The 23,533-nt window shown below is 36.5% G+C and overlaps 1 protein-coding gene across 7 annotated transcripts in view; it reads right to left on the reverse strand.

Moving 5' to 3' along the window:
* The window catches only part of ARID4B (AT-rich interaction domain 4B), a 147,781-nt gene that overhangs the window by 12,206 nt on the left and 112,042 nt on the right, over nt 1-23,533 (reverse strand). For all 7 annotated transcript variants that reach the window (XM_055308831.1, XM_055308833.1, XM_055308832.1 and 4 more), the window contains 3 exons: nt 13,999-14,083; nt 10,514-10,712; nt 1,047-2,261 (listed from right to left, as the gene is read on the reverse strand). In XM_055308831.1, coding sequence (XP_055164806.1) covers nt 1,047-2,261; nt 10,514-10,712; nt 13,999-14,083 — 1,499 coding nt within the window. The remainder of the gene's footprint in view (nt 1-1,046; nt 2,262-10,513; nt 10,713-13,998; nt 14,084-23,533) is intronic.

Below are 23,533 nucleotides of genomic sequence, written 5' to 3' on the forward strand. Positions count from 1 at the left end.
GAGACCACACCCTGAGCCGAAGGCAGAGGCTCAACCACTGAGCCACCCAGGTGTCCCAACATTTATTTTTTAAAAAGAAATGTTTTAAGTCCAGATTTGCATGACAGTGTCACATCATTATATCTCAGTAAAGCTGAAAAAAAGGAAAAAAATATTTGTGTGAGAATCTTGGAATTAACTCATCTGATCTATGCCACATCTCTTTAAACTCAGCTAAAAACGTAAGGCAAGTATAATAAAAACTGGTATGTTATATAAAATACATATCCTATCTTTGCAATGGAAAAGTATGTTTCGAAGTCAAGTGTCAGTGTATATTATATTCATTTGAAGACACCTGAGTGAAGTGGTTTATAAGAAAAATGATGACAGAAGTATAGCTACGGTAAAATCAAAAGGCACTAATACTTTGGAAAGTACTAATTTGAATTTCTTTTAACAACTCCACGGAAAATCAAAAAGTGTTACTGTAGGTTATTTACATACACATTGGTCCTTCAATTTGGAAGCTATGCAACTAAGAAAGCAGCAAATTCCTTTACAAACTCACACAAGTTAGTCAGGCTTGAAAATCAGTTTGACACGGTTGTCTGAGGAAAGCAGTGCCTGGACAGTTGGTTGCTCCAAACCCCTACATACAGTATTTGGTTAAGGGTGGAGGGGTCTGTCAATAAATCAAAATGTTTGTGAGAAACTGCACATTACAATTGCAAAAACAATGTTACAGAAATATATTTCAGCTGCTCATGCCATATAGTCATGTATAATGAATTTTCAAGCAGGTTTGGATTTTGGATGCACTTTTCGCATGTGTTCTGGTCCACTATGAAATGTAATCGCTCAAGCAAAGGACATTAAATCCTTCTCAAGCTTTTAAATTCATTCACTACTCATCACTCAAATTACCCTTCAAATTTCCATTTTACCATGTTCACACAAGTATTTCACTTAAACATCTCATGTTCTAACAGGAGACACTGTGAAGCCCTTGACAGTGTAAGGAGGGAAATCTTAAAATAAGGCAATGTGTGCTTTTTGCTCCTCACCTTTGTCAGGATGTTCTGGTTCTGGCTGATTACTACTGCTGGAGCTCACACTTGCGTCAAAGCCTGCTGGTGAGCTGTTCCCTTCCGACTGGAGGTCTTGGAGCTCCCCTGCGACACTATCCACCTCAATTGTGCTATCCGTTTCACTCTTGATACTTCGAACCTCCTCTTGGTTTGGAGCCAGCGGTTCTGACACTGTCACAGAAGACTGCTGCTGACCGGCTTCTGTTACAGTGACAGAGGAAGGCGATTCGGGTGTAGTAGGAGGGGTATTGAGCACGGAATTGCTGCCACTACTAGGAAATTCTGTTTTTTTGTCACCGATCTCTGCTGTTTTTTCCTCAGCGGGTTTACTGTCAGCACTGGCTGGAGGTGGTGTTTCCAGCTCGGCACTGGGCGAGCAGCTCTCCTCCTCAGCTACAGTCTGCAGTGACCCCTCTGCCGGCCCCTCTTCTGGGGCAGGATGGGGCGGGGAAGCTGCTGCCTCCGTGTCAGAGTCTGAAAAAAGCTCCTTCAGTGTTTTTTTAGGCCACTGTCCCTGAATGCTTGACCAGACATCTTTTCGATCTTTTGCTCTGCTGTTCTGAAGTCTTTCATCAGAGTTATTTAAAAGTTTTATCCTTTTTTCTGCCACCTCTGAAAATCCTGAATAGAAACCAGTTGTCCGTAGAGATTTTCTCTTCTCCTCCAAACCATTATATTTCTTAGTTGGAGTCATCTTTGTTTTTGATTTTTCTTCTTCCTCTTCATCTGAAGAGCTGTTGCTACTGTTTTCTATGCAAAGCGATTCTTTGTTCTTGGCTTTTTCTTCCTTTTTGCCAGGTGATCCGGTTTTTAAACACTCCTCTGTATTGCAATACCTTCTTTTACCACGTTTCACTTGTGGCTTTGAAGACTTCTCTGTGGTGTCTTTCTTAACATCTTTCCTCTTCTTTGTGATTTCGTCGTCTTCTTCATAATCAGTATCTTCAGATAATCCTTCCATATCTTTTCTTAATCTTTCTGGAGATTTTGACACTGGTTTGGACATTACCAAATCTGCATGGACTTTGTTTTCTTCTAGCAATGATGAACTGTTCTGTTCCTCTTTCGCAAGAAGATCATTTCTGGTGTGGGTCAAATGATCAATCTTAGAGTCCTCTTTGCCACTGTTATCTATATCTTGAGCACCTGTCTCATCTTCCTGCTCACTGTCCTCAGCAGAACTTTCAGAAGCTAGAAAATAAGAAAAAAAGCCAATGAATATAATAACACTAGCAATGACTTCCTTGTGCAAGGCGCTTGATATAATTAGCCTCTGTTTATAACCCTCTTGGGTTGCTAGGCTTTATCCCCATCTTACAGGTGAGGAAAGGGAGCTCTGAAGAGGGAAGACACTCATACAATGATGGTAATGTTTTACATTGAGAGGGTGACTGTAGTGACACTCCTGTACACTTTTGCCAAAACACAACAAACTGTAAGCATAAAAAATCATGAATTTTATTGTTTGTAAATTATACCTTGATAAAGCTGATTATAAAAAAGAAACTTCTTAAATTTATGAGTAGAATATAATAGTGCAGTCAGGATGCAGTCCCAGGTCCAGGTAATTCTAACTTCAAAGTCTGTATTCTTAGGAAATTATATGCTTCATTTTCAGTGTTGTAATGATTATTCAAAGATTTATGAACAATGAATTTCTAAGATGTTTTAAAGAATAGACACAATTAACTTAAGCAACTGATACCTTATATAAAAATATTTACAGATTTTATTTCTTAAAAATTCATTTTAGTAAATGAATTCAATTAGGTATAAAAAATAATTGCCAGGGCATCTAGGTGGCTCAGTCGGTTGAGCATCCAGCTCTTGGTTTCAGCTCAGGTTGTGATCTCATGGGTCATAGGATGGAGCCCCAAGTAAGGCTCTGCAGTCAGTAGGGCGTCTGCTGGAGATTCTCTCTTCCTCTCTCTGCCACTCCTCCCTACTCGTGTGCACTCGCTAGCTCTCTCAAAATAAATAAATGTATCTTAAAAAAATTTTGCCTTTACTAGGATTTTAATATTAACATTTACTGAGAAAATGCTATATGCCAGATACTTTGATATGCCTTGCACAGACTGTCTGATTCAGTCTCACAATAACCCTATAAGGGGCAGGTAAAATAACCCCATTTTACAGTTTAAGAGACTGGAATTTAGAGGTTAAACTACCCCAAAGAGCTAGTAAAAGTCGAGATGAAATAGAAATATAAGCTGTTTGAACTCCTGATTTAGAATTGTAATTACAATACTATATATATATATATATATATTTTTTTTTTTTAAAAGATTTTATTTATTTATTCACAAGAGACACAGAAAGAGAGAGGCAGAGACACAGGCAGAGGGAGAAGCAGGCTCCATGCAGGGAGCTCGATTGGGATTCGATCCCGGGACCCCAGGACCATAACCTGAGCCAAAGGCAGATGCGCTTAACTGCTGAGCCAAGCAGGCGTCCCACTTTGTATGTTCTTTAGCTAAGTTTCCTAAAAATAAAAAATGATACAATTAAGACAGAAACATTTAACTTTTCAACATGTTTCTGTATAACTGAATTTTTTAAACCATGGAAGCAATGCAAATATGACTGCAAACAAATGTAGAAAGAAAACCAATAGCTCTTTTTCTTCCTTTTGCAGCCTTGAAGTCTCAATACCATTTCTTTGAGTAGTATATTATTTAGAAATGATGAGAACTGTAACTTTGTTCATTTAGGAAATTTAGCCTGCAATGAGCAGTGAGGATGTGTTCTTATTAATATTCCCATCTCCTGTCATACTTTCTATATATAATCATCTTTAATTAAATATACTATTTGTAACATACATAAATGTGGTTCACTTCAGAAGTAGGCAGCATGCTTGATAAACTTCTTTTCTGATAGAGCCATTTATTTTTTTCAAGTTTCCACAAGTCCTTCTTTTCTTTTCTACGTTATGTCTTCCTTTTGTAGGCCTTTCATCTTTATTTTAACTGCTCCATTAAGTCGAGCACTCCATCTGATTCCCTTATTCACCAAATCTCTCTATCTCAGAGGCCTACTTTCTAACTCCATCTAGTTGGTTGCTCTCTGGGTCTACTCTAATAGCCATTATCCTAGAATTCCTTTCACTGCTTTCTCTTGACAGAGACCCACTGTTAAATGAATTGCCCATCTTCCCCTTTCTTGGTTTATTCCTGTATGTGTTGGAGCACATCATCTAGTACTTTCCTGAAAAAGGTATATAGAAGATAAATATTCTTTGTCCTTATATCTGAATACATCCTACTCTTCAAACTTCATTGTTTTAGGTACAGAATTCCAAGTTGAAAATTATTTCCCCTCAAAACTTTGAAGGTATTTTCCTTACAAGTGTTAAAAACACTACTTTCATTTGTCTTCTCGTCCTTAGTGGTGGTTGTTTTTATTGCTGGTATTTTTAAATTTCATAATAATGCACTGTGGCATAGCTCTTTCTTAACCAATTTACCAGGTGTTTGGTGGGCTCTTTCAATATAAAGATTCAATGTCCTAGGGCACCTGGGTGGCTCAGTCAGTTAAGCATCTCCTTTGGCTCAGGTCATGATCTCAAGGTCCTGGGGCCTTTCATCTGGTCCCCTGCTCAGCGAGGAGTCAGCTTCTCCCTTTCTCCCTGCCCCTCACTGCCTCCTCCCCTTGCTGATGCTCTATCTTACATACTCTGTCTCCCTCTCTCCCCCAAAAATGAATAAAATCTTTAAAAAAAAGAATCATGGGCAGCCCCGGTGGCCCAGCGGTTTAGTGCCATCTTTGGCCCAGGGTGTGATCCTGGAGACCCAGGATCGAGTCCCACATCGGGCTCCCTGCATGGAGCCTGCTTCTCCCTCTACCTGTATCTCTGCCTCTCTCTCTCTCTCTGTCATGAATAAATAAATAAAATCTAAAAAAAAAAAAAAAAAGAATCATGTCTGTCAGTTCTGAAGGTTTTTCTTCTTTTAGTTACTTGGTAATTTCCAGGATGACTCCAGAGATTGGTATGTATATATGTATATGGGGGGGGGGGAGAGAATATACCACTGTATATACAGCATATATATAGCACTCACTAAGACATGAGGTACAAATCAATAATTTAGTTGTGAGACAGTTTATAAGAAAATCCCAGCTCAGTGTTTTCTTGTTCAGTTTTTCAAAATCCAACTGCTTTTTATAGTTACAAATAACCAGGCATCTGCTTCCATGGCTTCTTGATGCCTCAGGCTGACTGATTCTAGAAGTAATGCTAGTGCCTTTCTCCCCATTACAAAAAACAAAGATTATAAACATGAGAGTATTACTCAAAGAGTGGTATGGTTACCTTTTAATTTCTTCCCCTCTAATTTCACTATTCCTAGAATGATACTCATATCACTCATCTTCTAACATTTCTATCACTGCTTTCTTACACTTTCTCAAGTTTTCCTCAACTTCAAATTCTGCTTTGTTGAATTTTAATTTTTATTTCTAAGTTTTTCTTGTTTGTTCCTTTTTCACTGTATCCTGTTCTTGTTTTATAGATACTTCTGGGTTCTCTGAGGTTAATAATAACCAGAGATAATTAATAGTTCATGTTTGTTACTTTCATTATCTCTCTCCTCAAGGGTCATCATTTCTTCTGTTTTAGTTTCCATCTTTTATGCTGGAGCTTTCCTTGATTATGTACACTGAAGGATGACCTACTAAAACTTAACTCTGTTGGTATGGATTATTAATGGATAAGCTTTCCATTTGGTGATTCATCAGGGATCTAGTTCACTCAGGTTCACTTGAGAGGATTTAGTGCTAAAATGTGGATGATTATTCTCTAGAGACATTCAATGCCTCCACAGAATTCTAACCATCACCTCCTCTCTTGTTCCATCCGTAGCCCATCTCATGCCAAGGAGATAGACTCCTAGCTATCTGTTCTATACTTGTGGGTGGTCTCAAATTTTCTTTATTATATACATGTACATATACATACACATATGCATTCATAGCAACAATCATTTTTTTTTTTAAACTGGAAATAATCTGAAATGTCTTGAAGTTGATCTATGGCCAAATCTAAAATAAAATAAAATTCACCATGGAAAGGAGAAAATATGAAGCAAATATTTAAAATGTTACAAATATGCCAATATGATGCTCACTGTTGAATTATGTACAATAGGGAAAATAATTGAAATAACCTAAATATCTTTTTTTTTTATCAAAAACTAATTAAATAGGGCAGCCCCGGTGGCACAGCGGTTTAGTGCCACCTGCAGCCCAGGGTGTGATCCTGTAGACCCAGGATCGAGTTCTACATCAGGCTCCCTGCGTGGAGCCTGCTTCTGCCTCTCATGAATAAATAAAATCTTAAAAAAAAAAAAAGAACTAATTAAATAAATTATGATACAGCTATCCTGTAGTATGAATGTGCTGATATGGAAAAATTTATCAGTTATACTATACCAAGCCCCACACCAAAAGGTTGGGTTTCCAGTGTCAATAATCCCATTTATAAATATATTGTATTGTGTATGCGTGTATATGTATATGTGTGTTTTTGAGGATATATATTTATTACGCTAATATATAATACTAATACTTATATATTACATACACAATCATACATATGCTATGTTAACACTATTTCTGAAATAATACAGGAACAAACACAGGGAAAAACAGGAGAGAACAGCAACAGGATGCACAAGCCAGAAAGCAGATGAATCAAGAGTTAACAGATTCAAGAAAGGCAACTCTTTTCTCAAGTCAGCAATGAATGGAGCTGAGAATAAACCCAGAGATTCAATAATAATTGGCTATATCATGTATCTATGAAAATGAAAAGTAGAGAAGTCAGCCTAATGTAAGGAGCATTGGGTGAACATTATTATTATTATTATTGTTAGGTGAACATTATTTGACAAGTATTTAGATTCCTACCTAGGTCCTCACATCCACTGCAGTTTGCTAGGTGACTACTCTTCTGGAGGTTTATTCTCTCAAGATGGTAATTCAAGATTCCTGACCTAGGCAATGCTAAGAACTATTGAAGGCATAGGTACAGATGTGATGCTGTACTCAGCAGGATCAGAGAATTAAAAATGCTAAGGTGCACCTAGGCAGCTCAGTCAGTTAAGTGTCTGACTCTTGATCTCAGCTCAGGTCTTGACTTCAAGGCCACGAGTTCAAGCCCCATTTTGGGCTCCAGGCTGGGTATGGAGCCTACTTAAAAAAGAAAATGCTAAGAATTTCACCCCTCACTTTCCCAGTTCTCAACTGGATCCTAGAGCACTAGAAGACATTCTCTTACCCTCTAGTGAAGACTAGAAGACTCTTCTCTCTAGAATGCAATTAGTGTAAGAAAAAAACCTAAAGATCTGACAGTAGTCCTCTCCAAAAATTGGCCCATCCAGATTATCCTAGTGAAACTCAAAGTTGACCTGTCCCAACCATGTGCTCATGATTCCTAATCAGGAGAAGACAGCCAAGGAAAAAGTCCTTCATAAGGAAGAGATCAAAACAATAAGGCAGGAAAGAGCAAACTGGAAGTAAGTAACCATGCAAAAGAAGAACAAAAAAATTACAATATCCTTTGGAAAAAGCAAAGACAGAAAGATAAGACGTACACATCTTAATAGAATAGTAGGAGAGCATGCAGAAAATAAAGAACTCTTGAAAATTAAAAACATTACAGCTGTCACTAAACATTATAGCAGTAAATTAATAGTCAATAAAAGCATGAGAAGATAAAGTTGAGAAAATTTCTAAGAAATCAGAGAAAAAGGGCAGTCAGTTAAGCGTCCGACTCAGGTCATGATCTCAGGGTCCTGGGATGGAGCCCCACATTGGGCTCCCCACTCAACAGGGAGCCTACTTGTCTCCCTCTTCCCTTACCCCTCCCCCTGATCATGTGTTCACAAACTCTCTCAAATAAATAAATCTTTAAAAATAAAAGAAATCAAAGAAAAAAACCACAAAAGAATGAATAGTAGACCTACCCCCCAAAAGATAAATATATTAGAATATATAATAGAAAGTACAATATTGGGGGCACTTGGGTGGCTCAGTTGGTTAATCGTCTGCCTTCGACTCAAGTCATGATCCCGGGGTCCCAGGATTAAGCCCCACATTAAGCTCCCTGCTCAGCAGAGACTCTGCTTCTCCCTCTGCCTCTGCCCACCTCCCACCCCACTTGTGTTCTCTCACTCTCTCTCAAATAAATAAAATCTTAGGGAAAAAAAAAGTGCAACACTGATATAATGACTAGTCAAGAAAACACACACACACACACACACACACACACACACACACACGCACACGCACACCCCAAACAAGAAAGAATAGTAAAAGGCAGAGGAGGGGAATAATCAACAAAACAATTCAAGAAAAGCAGCTGAAACAGAAAAATCCAAGTTTGTAGAATGAAAAGAATCTAACAAGAACACAGGACAGTGGATAAAAATACATCAACATAAGGCATAATCACCGTGAAATTTTAAGACATTAGACACAAAGATTCAAGATTCCAAAGAGAGGGAAAAGAAAAAAAAAACATTAAGAAATAAAACAAGTTGCACAGGAAGAATGAGGAATTGGAAGAGCTCTGGACTTTACAGAAACGATGTTAGAAGAAAAAAAAGACAACTGAACAATACCAGTAAAATACTAAAGGAAAACATTCTATCTGGGTAAACCATGCAAAACCATACACAGGATGATATTCTCAGACACACACAATCTCTAAAAATCTTTCCTTCTCACTCATTTGTTCACTCATGTGTTCTTAAAAAATTACTAGAGAAAATGTTCCACCACAATGAGAGTATGCCAAGGAAGGTAAAAAAAGACAGGAGATGCCAAAAGGACTTCCAAGTAGTACTCTGAAGAGTGATTCCTAGAATGGGATCTCCTCAGGAAGATATCTGTGCACCAGATGCAGAAGGAAGTCAGTCCATACTAGCACATAGCACAGAGTTATTTCCAAAGAAAGTAATACAAAGGACTGCTATCACTGCTGTGCTGTATCACAAGATACCTGCTGCCCCCACACAATCTGAAGGAGTTTAAAGAGGTTTAGCTTGTTTTAACAACGTGTTGATGAAATTCCAACTCTCCCCTCCAAGTCTTGCCAAGTGTTATCCCGATCAGCTGACTACATCATTTTACCCAGCAGAAACATTTTGCTTTGACCTAGAAAGCTAGAGGTATATTTGGTAAACCTAGAAGCAGAAAACAGCAGCTTACTACTCCCATACTCCTCCAGAGTATGGAACTACATACTCCTGTTCATCATCCACTATACTACATCAGAGTTTCTGATTTGGTAAGCCCCAGTGCTTCCCAGAACTCCTTTATGACCCTCCCCACTGAAGTACCTTAGAGAGGCTTTTGCAAACTCTCAGAGAAGCTGAATGTGAAATTAGAATATGGCCTACAGACTCTATTCAGGCAACATTCTCAGGGAACCTTCATCTGAGTGGAAATATTGCCTTTTCTTACACAGCAAGGCTTATGCTTGCTACTCAGTTTTAACAAAACTAAACAATATGCTCTTTAGAAATATATATTTATGTTTAATATATATACATATGTTTAATTATAATGAAAAGTAAAGGGATGATTGCACTAAAATCAGGATATTAATTACTTCTGGAACAGAAATGCAAAATTCTTTTAAGTAAATATTGTTTGTCCATCACTATGGTAGACATACCAATGTTCATATTCATATTATTCTTTAAATTATATATATATTTTCATATACCGCCTAGATGTCTGACATATTAGAATTATAAAGACTGAACTTTAGAATATTCACAGCATTTGGTTTAAAAAATTAGTTCATGCAAGTAACCATCTGAACTAAGAGACACAAAACAATTTCTGTCACATTCTAAGTGAGTAAAAATCCAAATACTTAAGTATTGAGAAATGTAAAATATTTTTATGAAGATACATACTTCATTTGATAGGTCGTATTTCCCCCTTCCCCTGATAGTCAAATTTATTAAATCTCCTCTCCATTCTTCCTCATTTTTATTATTTGATAGTTATACTTCATTCTGCCTTAAATATTAAGCAATAATGCCATCATAAAAGAGATCATAATAGATGTAATAGAGATAAGCAAAGTTTAGTATTCTTTACCAAAAATTCAGTATAGCTGTGTAAGTCTAATATCGCATAACAGAAACCATGCTTTAACTGGCAATGGAAAAAGATAGTACCTGAAAAACCCACAGTACAATACTGTAGGGTGTGAATAATAAATCATAATTAAAATTTAATGAAGCTTTTAGATCTACTAATAATAGAAATATTTTCAAGCCTCAATCAATGGCTGATTTTATTTCAAGTAACAACAGACAATAAAACTTTGGCCCAATTAAAAAACAGTGAATTGCCTTTATAGAACTTGATTTTTAACAATGAAAAACACATATTGTATGCAATAGGCTATTTGTTATGTTTACCTTGAAGTCCATTAAGGATAGAAGTAATTTCTATGGATTTAATATGAGCTGTATCAGAGTTTTTGGCATCGGTAAGATCCAGTTTGGATACCATTTCAGGAGATGGATTTGTCTGGAAAGGTGGTTTTGACAAGCGCCGAAGTTTACAGTTTTTAGGAGAGTATTTTTCATCTTTGTCTTTTTCTTTGTCTAATTTATTCTAGGTTAAGAAAAAAAAAGTATCTCACATTAACCATGAGTTATTATGAGGCATTTATTAGTAACAATGTTAATACTCATTTTAAATTCAAAGCTGTATTATATATTATTAAACAATATGAAAAGAAAGAATATAAGAAGCTCTTCAAAAACAGAGACAGTGGGACACCTGGGTGGCTCAGCGGTTGAGATTATGCCTTTGGCTCAGGGCATGATCCCAGATTCCCGGGATGGAGTCCCACATTGGACTCCCTGCATGGAGCCTGCTTCTCCTTCTGCCTATGTCTCTGCCTCTCTCTCTCTCTCTCTCTCTCTCTCTCTCTGTGTCTTTCATGAATAAATGAATAAAATCTTAAAAAACAAAACAAAACACAGAGATGGTTTCCCAAAGTTGTTTTTTTTTCTTTTTTTCTTTTTTTAAGGATCATACATTCATTCATTCACGAGACACAGAGAGAGAGAAGCAGAGACAGGCAGAGACAGAAGCAAGCTCCCTGCAGTGAGCCCAATGTGGGACTCGATCCCAGGACCCTGGGATCACGACCTGAGCCAAAGGCAGACGCTCAACCACTGAGCCACCCAGGTGTCCCTTTCCCAAAGTTTTTAACAATTACTACAAGTGAGCAAAATGTTTTTTGTTTAATATTTAAATTTTAATAGTGGAGTTAAATTAGTAATCCCATAAGCAATTGAGACTAACAAACCTCATACTGCTAATAATTGGCGTTACAAATTCTTCAAAATTAAATCCCTAAGGCTTAAATATTCATTAAAAAAACAATTTCAGGGGATCCCTGGGTGGCGCGGCGGTTTGGCGCCTGCCTTTGGCCCAGGGCGCGATCCTGGAGACCCAGGATCGAATCCCACGTCGGGCTCCCGGTGCATGGAGCCTGCTTCTCCTTCTGCCTGTGTCTCTGCCTCTCTCTCTCTCTCTCTCTCTGTGACTATCATAAGTAAATAAAAATTAAAAAAAACAAAACAAAACAATTTCAGGGGCGTCTGGATGGCTTAGCAAGTTGAGCATCTGCCTTCAGCTCAGGTCATGATCTTGGGTCCTGGGATGGAGCCCCACATTGGGCTCCCTGCACAGTGGGGAGCTTGCTTCTCCCTCTCCCTCTGCCTGCCACTCCCCCTGCTATGTGTGCTCTGTCAAATAAATAAATAAAATCTTTAAGAAAATAATTTCAACCTGGTAGTTTCAAAACTTGTAACATTTTCAATATAAAATGTGGGTTGGGAATGACAAAATTCTAAACATCTTCATGTAGCTGGCAATGAGGAGTAACTCTAAACAAATGATCTCTTGTAAAGCGAAGTTGGAGACAACTTTCTTGCCTCAGTGGTAAATTACCATTTGTAGTAAAGAATTGTCTATTTACCAATAAGATGAGGAGAGGCTAACTAAAATACTTCTGGAAATTGTTTTTTGAATCTGTTTTGAAAATAATTTATGGGAAAAATCATTTAGACAAGCTTCCTAAATGATGATGTAGAGCATGATGGAACAGTAAACAACTCTGACATCCTATTATAGAGACAGACTAGAATCTCAGTGACTATTTTCACACTTCTCCCAAAGATGGTCCATCACCATCATCACTCTGGATGCACAGAAGATAATTCATTACATATTACAGACGCTTTAGGGTAAAGGTTCTCCATGTGTGGCCCTGGACCCATGCCATGAGCATCTTCTGGGAATATGTTAGAAATGTAAACTCCTGGAACCAGCCTCAGATCTAGTGAATAAGAAATGCTGGGGATGCAGCCAAGCCTTCAGAGTTTCAACAAGTCCTCCAGGTGACTGATACATGCTCAAGTGCAAGAGTCACCTATTTAAGACATCTGGGTTTAATTCTCAGAATGCACTGAAAAGCCTTACGTGCATGTAGACAACCATAGCCTATCAATAATTAGTGCTGTTCCCATTTTTGTACCATTATCAGCCTTTTCACTACTTCATTATTTTATTCCAGAGATTATAATGTATCATGTATTCTGAGAGCAGAAAAGGTCCACCCCACTCAAAATTCAAATATGGCTTTCATTCATTCATTCATTTATTTCAAATATGGCTTTTAATGGCTATCAGAAGAAAGATGAGAGGGAGGGGGGTGCAATATCAAAATATTATCTAGGAAGCATTTTCCAAAATTTACATGCCTCTTCCCCAAAGACCAGGAATTGTAATATGCCCTGGGAGAGGCCAAGAACTAAACTGAGAATAAATATTTATGAAAAAATCTCTCTAGGGAATATTCTAATACCACTTCTCCCATCTCTACACCCCCTCTTCTACCTAAGCGATACTCCTCCTAAAACTTGCTGGGTATAGACACTGGCTTTTTTTTAACACCACTCACAACTTTTCCAATAGCTAAAAATAATGCCATAATTTCCATACTTCCCAATAAAGACCAAGAGTGAAGATAAAAGGGGCTTGAGAAGCTACCAGGTTGTTACACTGAAACTTGAACAGATTTGATTTTACAGTGAGAAAAGAACCACCATTCTGGGGGAAAGTCTGCACTATTTGGGACCACCAGCAGGAAAGTAAACAGTTCCTCACTGGGAATACAGGAAATTGAATTTCAAAAGAACTACTAAACACCTCAACTATAGATATCATTCAAAGGATTAAAAAAGCCATTAAAAAGATAAAAAAATATTTTAAAACCTAGTGACTGGTTGACTTTCTAATAAAAGTTAAAAGATTTAGTCTTAGAATAAACAAGAGCAATTCTATCATACACAGCAGTAGCATTAATTTCCAAACAAGCTCATTAATAGATTCCCACAGTAGCCATCGATGGTGGGGCTAATGTGGTCCTGTGAACATGTTCTAAGCTCCTGCCAACAGAGTCAGACAAAGATGAAAACAAACAGAGGAGGTGCAGACAGGCTCTCCTCTGCGTTCAGATACGTCTTCCTCTTCCTTTGAATAGTTTACAGCCATTACACTAAGCCAGGCTCCTAGACACACTATTTAATGATTCCTCATTGGAGAGGAAAGGGGCAAAAAAGGACTGAAATAACTAAATGAAATCTGTCTGGATGGTCTTACCCAATGTTAGGACTAAAAAACCCTCAAAGATCACTTAGTCTTGTTTTAAAAGATCTTTCCCAAAAGTTGACAATATTAACTATACCCAAATCTAGCATTTGATAAATTTGCTCTTCTGAGAGTATTTCCATCTCTACTAACATTCATGCACACACACTTAAACATCATTTTCGAGGAAAAGTTCTTTGATTAAAAGCTATGATATAGCAAAGTAAGTACTTACCTTTATTTTCTTCCGATGTTTTATCTTTGGCACATTTTTATCAGCAGGTCTTACTATTTTATCTGCTTTAATCCATTCATCATACCTAAAATTAAAGGAAATTAATATAAATACACAAAACATCACAGAAGTAACTATGCCATATTTAAGAAAAATTCGTAAATAGAATTGTAACATTTTCGAATAGGAAAAGACCTTGGAGACCATTTAGTTCAACTTCCTGGTTTGATGAATATAACTACCAAGGCCCAAAAAGAGAGATAAAGTGATCTGCTGACATAATGTCAGCTTCTGGCTGAGCCAAGACCAAAAAGAAAGATCTCTTGACATCTAAACTAGCACTCCTTACTCTGCTACACCAGAAAAACCAAATTGTATTATAAAGAAACCACAATATATTCTGGCTTTTTCTGTTTTATTTTGTTTTCTTTTAAGCAGCAAGTGAGACAGTTGGTTTTTTTTTTTTCTAGACTCATCAGGAAGCTAAGGAAATACGCTCTAATTTTAAATGACATTGTGATAGGACAGCATATTATAACTTACAAACAATGCAAAATCAATTGAAATTAAAAAACACCTTCTCATAAAATAGTAGGAAAGCTTGACTCTGCCAAATTTTTCAGTATTCTGAGGTGCTTCCTACATATACAGACAGCTAAGAGTCAACAGCTCTGACTCTGATGGCCTTTCCAATCAATGCTGACAGTCTGTGCGCATTTCATAGGGTGCAACGTACTACTGACTGCAATAAAGCTATTTGTTTAATGCAAAACAGAATGGCAGTTTATTTTTATAAAAATTCAGCTAGAAAGAAGAAACATTAAAAATGAATTAACCTCTTTTTATGTTCAAAAGTTATATACAATTACTGTGGAAAATGGAAAACTACCTGACATTTTTAACTCCAGAACACGGAACAATTGAAAATGAGCTTTTAAATTAAAATGTCCTCATTATTTGAGGTACTAAATGAAGTAGTCCTAAGTCAGGAAGTAAATGACTTGGGTCATTACCTGACGAATACATTATATTCTTGCTCTAGAGTAGGCCTGGAAAGTATGTCTGTAACCACTCCCAGATAAATTCTACTGGCTGGTGTAAACTACTAGCTGCAATAAAGCTGAGGGCACACCCCTCAGGCAAAGGATTATGTCTATCTGCTGGAAGCTGCTCGGGGGCCACAGTGATAAGTAAAAAGAATGAGAAAGAATGCAATGCGTTCTAGGAAAGTCTTCACATAATCCCCGCAGGCTAGTTATGTGGCTCTGGTTAAGCCATTCTCAACATCAGATTTAGTGTATTCTGTATAAATAAGACTATTTTATTTATTTTTTTAAAGATTTTATTTATTTATTCATGAGAGACACACACAGAGAGAGAGGCAGAGACACAGGGAGAGGAAGAAGCAGGATCCCTGCAGGGAGCCTGATGTGGGACTCAATCCTGAGACTCCAGGATCACACCCTGGGCCAAAGGCAGGCGCTCAACCACTGAGCCACCCAGGTGTCCCAAATAAGACTATTTTAAAAAGTAAAATAAAAAAATAAGACTGCATATCACATACAGTTTTTGAGAATCAAACATATGATTAAGTACTTTGAAAATTTCTAAAACAAATATTATTCTACTAAACATACCCCTTTTGGTATTTATACTGGCACAGTAACACCTATCTAAATATTTACAGTACTTTTCACTTTCCTATGAATACTAAAAATTGCATTATGCTTGAGATGAAAGCAATTCAGTTCCTTCCAAAATTGGGGTGAAGGTGGAAAATGAACAGAAAATATTTCTGCCCTCCACAAAGTTGAATGTAAACTAGAAGCTGCTCTTATTTGCATATAGTTATGGAAGTCAATGCTGTATACTTTGTTTAAAAGAAAACAAAAGAAGCTTTCTATCTACTTAGAGATAACTGAAGATAGTTCATGATGGTTATATATAACAACAACCTAAACTAAACAAGGATATATTATTTTTAACCTTTCTTAAATGAAGACTATCTGTTGTGTAGTTAGTTTTATAATATCAGACATTTTTACTATTCAACTTGGGTTTTTGACATGAATTATATTTCAAATTAGGGCAAAATAGTAGCTTTAACTTAAGATCACTACCACGATGTTATATATTTATTTTACATGGAACACCAATTACATCAAACAAGCAAAGAATACATCTGCCTCCATAGTTAAAATGTCCACTGTGACGGAGGAAGACTTCTTTAAGACTCAGAATAAATGTTAAATTTTCTTCAGAAGAAGGTAGAAGAAACATACACATCAGTAACAGCTATTGCCTGGTACAGGCTGATGCCCACTGCCTGAGCTCCAACAGTGTACAGATGCCAACTGGTAATTATTTTCTATAAGAAGACTGGCTATTGGAAGAACTTAAAGTAGTGAGTGTGGATGTGGAAAGCATTAGGACAGAAAAGAAAAAAAGACAAATTCTGGAATTAGATGAAATGAACTACACAATTCTAAAATATCTGAATAGTAGTAATTAAACACTATGGTCTTACTGCATTTTAAAAAAGATTTTATTTATCTATTCATGAGAAACACACAGAAAGAGGCAGAGACACTGGCAGAGGGAGAAGCAGGCTCCGTGCAGGAAGCCCGAAGTGGGACTCGATCCCGGGTCTCCAGGATCACACCCTGGGCCGAAGGCAGCACTAAACCACTGAGCCACCCAGGCTGCCCTGATCATCGTATTTTAAAAATAAGAAATGTTCCTTCCCTTTATGTAATTACTCAGAGTATCATGCAAGTGTTCCATTTTCTTTATAGAATACATTCAAAGAACACAAAGGAGAGACACATATGTTCATATGGGAGAAAAAAACTGGTGCCAAATCCCCCCCCCCCACTATATTTCCTACAGATACCAACTTATGTAAAAGAAAGGGGTAGGCCAATTTAATTTTGACTTTAATAGTGCCAGTTAATTTAAATAAGACAGTATTAGTAGGTCAAGATCTCTGACTCCCTATCAAATACCAAGAATTAACACTTGAATGAATCTAGTTCAGAACTACAAGTTGATGCTGCTCATTCTATATAAACTTCGTCTTTTAATACAGTATACTTAATATATATTTAAAAAGAAACTATACATTTATTACAGGCATAAAAGAAAATAATCAATGAAGATAAAAAATGAGAAAATTCAGCTCAAATTCAAATATCTTGGATATCATAAAAATTGAAACTACTGGAAGTGGCAAAAAGCAGAAAATTGCAGCTAAGAAACAGAAGATGATAAAATAGTTCTCAATTTCTCCTTAGAGTACCATATCAAAGTAAGATATCCATTCATCCCTCAAAATACATTCTTTTTTTTGTTTTCAATTTATTTATTCATGAGAGACGCAGAGAAAGAGAGAGGCAGAGACACAGGCAGAGGGAGAAGCAGGCTCCATGCAGGGAGCCCAACGTGGGACTTGATCCCGGGTCTCCAGGATCATGCCCCGGGTGGAAGGCGGCACCAAATCGCTGAGCCACCTGGACTGCCCTCAAAATACATTCTTAAAGAATACTAAGAATCTTAATAACTAAATGCGATACTTTTTTAATTTGAAAATGTTTCTAGTCATTTTCTCAGACATCCTCAAATACACAAGAATGCTGTCCTTCCCTCGGCTCTCCAATATTCTTGGTTTTGCTTTAAGTAGCACAGACGGAATCAAGAGTATGTATTTTGATGAGGTCTCTCAATGCATAGGAAGAACAGTGCTTAACAGGTATTTAGGGTAACAGGTCTTCAGAGAAACCACTTTTTATCATTTTAATACACCTAGATTCTTCTTCAAGGTTAGCAGGCCTATTGGTTGTCTTGTTTATGATCGCATGGTCTGAGAACTAGGAGAGAAATGTAAGCTAAGCAGTGGGCCTTCAAACAAAATGACTGGTAACTCTGGATTCAAGCAGTAATAGAGTTCTATGAGAATGTCTGAAGAAAACTAGGTAGTTTGGATTATTGATAAAAACTGTGCTGCCTTTAGCCTGGGGCCTGATCCTGGAGACCTGGGATCGAGTCCCATGTCAGGCTCCCTGGGTGGAGCCTGCTTCTCCTTCTGCCTGAGTCTCTGCCTCCGTGTGTGTGTGTGTGTGTGTGTGTGTGTGTGTGTGTGTGTGTGTCTCATGAATAAATAAATAAAATCTTAAAAAAAAGAAAAAAAACGGTGCTGCCTTTAATTGGACGTTATCTTTAAAAATCACGATCACAAGAAAGTAATTGGCCTCTTTGTGACAAAAGGGAATATAGTTTGCCAGGGCACAATGAAAAGATAACTAAATATTTCCATTTAAAAACAAATATTGAAAAACTAAGAAAAACAAATACTGAAACAAAAATTAAAACAAATACTGATTTAGAAAATTAAGTCTGATAGTAATTAGACCATATTTTTCAATGATCAATTAATGCACTGTCGGGAATACATGAAATCCAGACAAGTATCTCATCAGGTATTTAACTAAAAGTATTGAGGAAAATATTTTGAAAGTATATATTTGGTGTACTTGAGAATACCTCTATTGAAATCATCTAATATTCAACTAATGGAACAAACATGAAAGAACAGAAGCATGAGCAACTCATTTAACTTTTGTCTGCTCCCTGACCTGTATAAAATAAAAGAGCTGGATCCCTAAAGTAAAAAAATTATATGAAAACTCTGTGACTGAAAGTATGCATGAGGGCTTATTCATTTGATAAATACTTCTTAGGTACTATTTATGTGACAGATTGTGTACTAGGCACTGAGTATTTAGGAATGAATACAACATGGCTCCTTCCCACAAGGAGCTTATTAGCATGGAACACAGAAGACAACACTAAGCAGTAATGGCAAAATTAACAATACAAACCTTCTGAACCTTCTGAAAGCAGCAGCCACATAGATATTGGAATTTTAAAAACGTGTTCAATTTAAATATTCATACAAAGCTAGAAGGAACCATTCAGAGACCATAATATACTTGCTCTCACCAGAGAAAAACAGAGAAAAACAGCTTTCTGATTTTTGTTTGGATGTGTTGGCAAATCATCTTAGCAATGATAAAAACGGAAAAGAATTGTTAATCAATCAGATATAAGAAACCAAAATGATTCTATTGCCCACATTAATCCACATTTTGGTTCTTCTTAAACCCAACCGAACCACCTTCAAAGAAATATTATCAGTGTGTATCAATACATACCCCAAAAGACATAACTTCAGAGATTTAAAAAAAATAATTACATGCAGAATAAAAGTATTTTAAAAATAATTTCATAAGCAAAACCAAACTGACATTAAAAAGCTCACTCTGAAATATATATACAAGTTATAAAAAAATTATAAAATCTAAGAACCATTAATTTAGATAAAATATTAAAATCATCTGTATTTTGTTTTCTGTGACGATTAGACTCATTTAATAACAGCTGAACAATACGTACTTCATATCTTGTCTATTTATATATAAACAGTTAATATATGTCACATACTAGTCAGGTTTTAAAAACCTCACATCTAAAGTAGAAATTTAAGCTATCTTAGCAAGGAGAAAAATTTTCCCCCTTAATCGTTAGAGTAAAAACGTATAGAATATAAAGCATAATGTTGTAATAGGAAAAAAGACGAACTCCTATGAAAAGCAGTAATAGTTATTAAATTATAAACTTTATAAGCTATTTGATCGATATTTGCCTAGTTTATGAATTTTCCATAATAGTTTCAATTTACACACATATTTTCAATCTGAGAGAATACCTAAAGCAAAATTTATGACTCATTGAACATAATTTAATGCTTTCTGTCATGTTAAGATATAACAAAAATAAAAGCATTATATTGTTGAAAAAATAAAATTCTAAGCATGCCATTAACATTTCATATTTCCAATTCATATAACCACTTAATATTAAGTCCACATCAAAGACACAGGAATGATGTTCATCATAATAAAGAATATAACAGAATGACAATTAACTTGAATTTTATAGCATAATCATATTTAATATTTGACACAGCAGCCCAAGAGCATGGTGTAGTAATTGTATCAATTATTTTTCGTGAAGATTTTAACTCTGTAAAATGAAACAAAGGTATAGGTCTTTAGGCAGAGGTAATATGTAATGTTAAGAACACATCATAAAACATTACACCAGGCTTATTTATAGAGATCACTGCAAATGGTTAACAACCGTGGCATTCACTGTATTTTGTGATGCAAATACTGACTTTTAAAAGTACCTGAAAAGTTTACTTTATTAACAGTTGTTAAGTTTAGGGGATTGGTACTTATGCACAGTTAGACAAAGATACTGATGTACCTACCAATCTACAAAACCACCCAATGGAACAGGTCCACATTTACATTTTACGTTAAATGTACCTGCCAATATACAAGAACTACTGAATGGAACAGGTTCAGTTTGGGAAACACTCTAAGTTGAATTCACAAAGAAAGCAAGCCCATCTAAGTACAAAAATACCCAAACTATTAATCTTTTTTCATGAAGGAAGTATTTATTTTCACTTGCACTGAAAAACTAGAGTCCACTTAGAAGTCGTATTTTTATTTATTTATTTTATTTTTTTAGAAGTCGTATTTTTAAAGTACAAATTATTATGTTCATTTTACTCACTGCTTTGTCTCTACAGTTAGAGGACTGCCTGACACAAAGCATCTGCATACAGCACAAGAACTTTTCACACGAATGGTTAACAGCCATTTGACTGCCATAGTACTTTTTAATTTTATTGTGCTTTCGAGTAAGCTTGGGAACTGTGACAAAGGGTTGGGGGTAATGAGAGTTTGGAAAACATGACAGTGAGGTAACAAGAAAAAAAGAATGGGACACAAGAGGAAAAGCATGCAAAGGGAATTGGAATTCTTTAGTTAAAAGAATAGGGTGATGTTCCCTCCTTGCCCTCTAAAACAAGTTTGCAGATATTCACTTGGAAACCACTGTCAAATGGTCTTTATAGTTAACTTTCACACTATAGCAATAAAGAGACAAGTTCCTAGAATACTTTCCTTTCTATCATTACCAGAATAATTATTTCAAAGAACAGAAACAGAACAACTATGTATTCTTTAATCAACATTCCTAAGTCCAATGGCATACACAACGAAAAGTATGATAGGGATCAGATTACATAGGAAGTAAAAGAAGAAAAAAAAAGTAAGGATGTACAACATTCTGCAGATGGAAGGAATAGAGAAACTGAGCAGAAGTGACATAAAAATTCTTAAAGGGACAAAAGGAGACAGAATAGGAGAGTCATAGAGTAGAAGTATCTCCAATCAGATTCATTCCAGTGTCTCATCTTCAACTCCATTTTGGCTACAAATTAGAGGAGATGGGCTGTCCATACAACAAAAAAGATATCATAAAAAAGAACTGACTACCATACTTACATTTAAACATTAACTCAAAATGGATCAAAAACTTATGTATTAAAGAGAAAACTATACGATTCTTTTTTTTTTTTTTATGATAGTCACACAGAGAGAGAGAGAGAGAGAGAGGCAGAGACACAAGCAGAGGGAGAAGCAGACTCCAGGCACCGGGAGCCCGACGTGGGATTCGATCCCGGGTCTCCAGGATCGCGCCCTGGGCCAAAGGCAGGCGCCAAACCGCTGCGCCACCCAGGGATCCTAAACTATACGATTCTTAGAAAAAAAAAAACAGGGACATTTTCACAGCACTATATTTGACGATGTTTCTAGCATACACCACCAACAGCATGGACAACAAAGAAAAAATAGATGAATTTGAACTTTATCAAAATTTAAAACTTTTGCACATCAAAAGACACCATCAAGAGAGTGAAAAGACAACTCTGAGAGTTCACAGAATGGGAGAAAATATTTGCAAATTATGTATCAGAGAAAGGATTAATATATAGAACACATGAAAAACTCCTCCCACTCAACTGCACAATGAAAACGATTCAAAAATGGGCAAAGGGCTTGAACAGACATTTCCCCAAGGAAGACAAATAGCCAAAAAGTGCACAAAAAGATGTTCAATGTCACTAATCGTTATAAATATGAAAATCCAAACCAAATGAGATACCCATTAGGTTAGCTTAATAAACATTTTTTAAAAACAGAAAGTAACAAATGTTGGTGAGGACGTGGAAAAACTAGAACCACTATACAACTCTGGTAAGAATGTAAAATGGTATAGCCTTTCTGGAAAATGTTTGGACAGTTAGTCAGAAAATTAAACAAAGAGTTACCATATATAAAAGCATCAAGAGGCTCCAGTGAGAGAGCCAGGCCACAACTGTCCCAATCCCCCATTAGTCTTTATAATCTATAGGTGTCATTTTTATAGACCATTCCCTTTTATTTAGATTAACTTCTGTTCTATTTCTATTTTGTTGCCAGCAGGTCCAATTTAATTCAGTATTTGTTTCCTACTTACCATATACAGGCATGTACTTTTCTCCATGTGGTAAGGGATATTAATAGAATGAATATGGAATTGGGATTTTTTTCCCCATGTTTTAGAGTTAAATGCACTTTTGTAATGGGAAGTATTGTGGTGCAAGTAGAAAACTTGAACAATTAAAAAAAAAATGTATCCACAGTCCTAGGTGTAACCTATATTCCAGAAGGTCAAATCCCTTTGGCTCCAAAAAAGAATTTGGAAAAATTCAGTATAAGAAAAGTGACTCAAATTAGGACTGGAAAAAATAGGAACAGAATGTAAAAGTAGTTAAAATGGATACCAGAAAGATAAAAGAAGAGCACAATTTTAAGGAAGAAAACACACAGGCAAGAAGAGACAAAAGCGGATAATTGAGGAATGGCAGTAAAAGAAAATAAACAAGAAAAACAGTTGATGCTGTTGCAGCTGGAACACAAGTGAAAATTACCATGGAAGGAGTGATCAGCTGGGTAAAATACCCCTGAGAAAGCAAGTAACAAGAGTTCAGGAAATAAGGATGGAATTCAGCTAGATGGGGTCACTAGTGACAGGGAGGTGTGATAGGGGCAAAAGCCCTATTGGAATGGGTTTTCACAAAACGACAGGAGAGAAATTGGGTGACAAGTGTAAACTCAAAGATTTTTCCTAGGTGGCAAATGAAGCAAAAGAAATGACACAGTAGGAAAAAGCAGGGAAAGCTCAAGTGAGTTTTGAGATGAGAGAAATAACCACAGGTCCAGACATGGATGATTCAGAACAGAGTGAGAAATTGACAACAGAGAAGAAGAAAAGGGAGAATTTCTGGATCCGTGTCTCTGATTTAGGCAAGAAGGCATGAAATTTAGAAGACTGGCTTGAGGGCAGCCCCAGTGGCCCTGTGGTTTAGTGCCGCCTTCAGCCTGGGGTGTGATCCTGGACATCAGGGATCTAGTCCCACATCAGGCTCCCTGCATGGAGCCTGCTTCTCTCTCTCTCTCTCTCTCTCTCCCTCTCTCTCTCTCTCTCTCTCCATGTCTGTCATGAATAAATAAATAAAATCTTAAAAAAAAAAAAAGACGACGACAACTGGCTTGAGATAGTATAGTAGCATGCTTGT

The sequence above is a fragment of the Nyctereutes procyonoides genome, unplaced genomic scaffold, assembly GCF_905146905.1.
Source record: "Nyctereutes procyonoides isolate TBG_1078 unplaced genomic scaffold, NYPRO_anot_genome, whole genome shotgun sequence".
Taxonomy (NCBI): domain Eukaryota; kingdom Metazoa; phylum Chordata; class Mammalia; order Carnivora; family Canidae; genus Nyctereutes; species Nyctereutes procyonoides.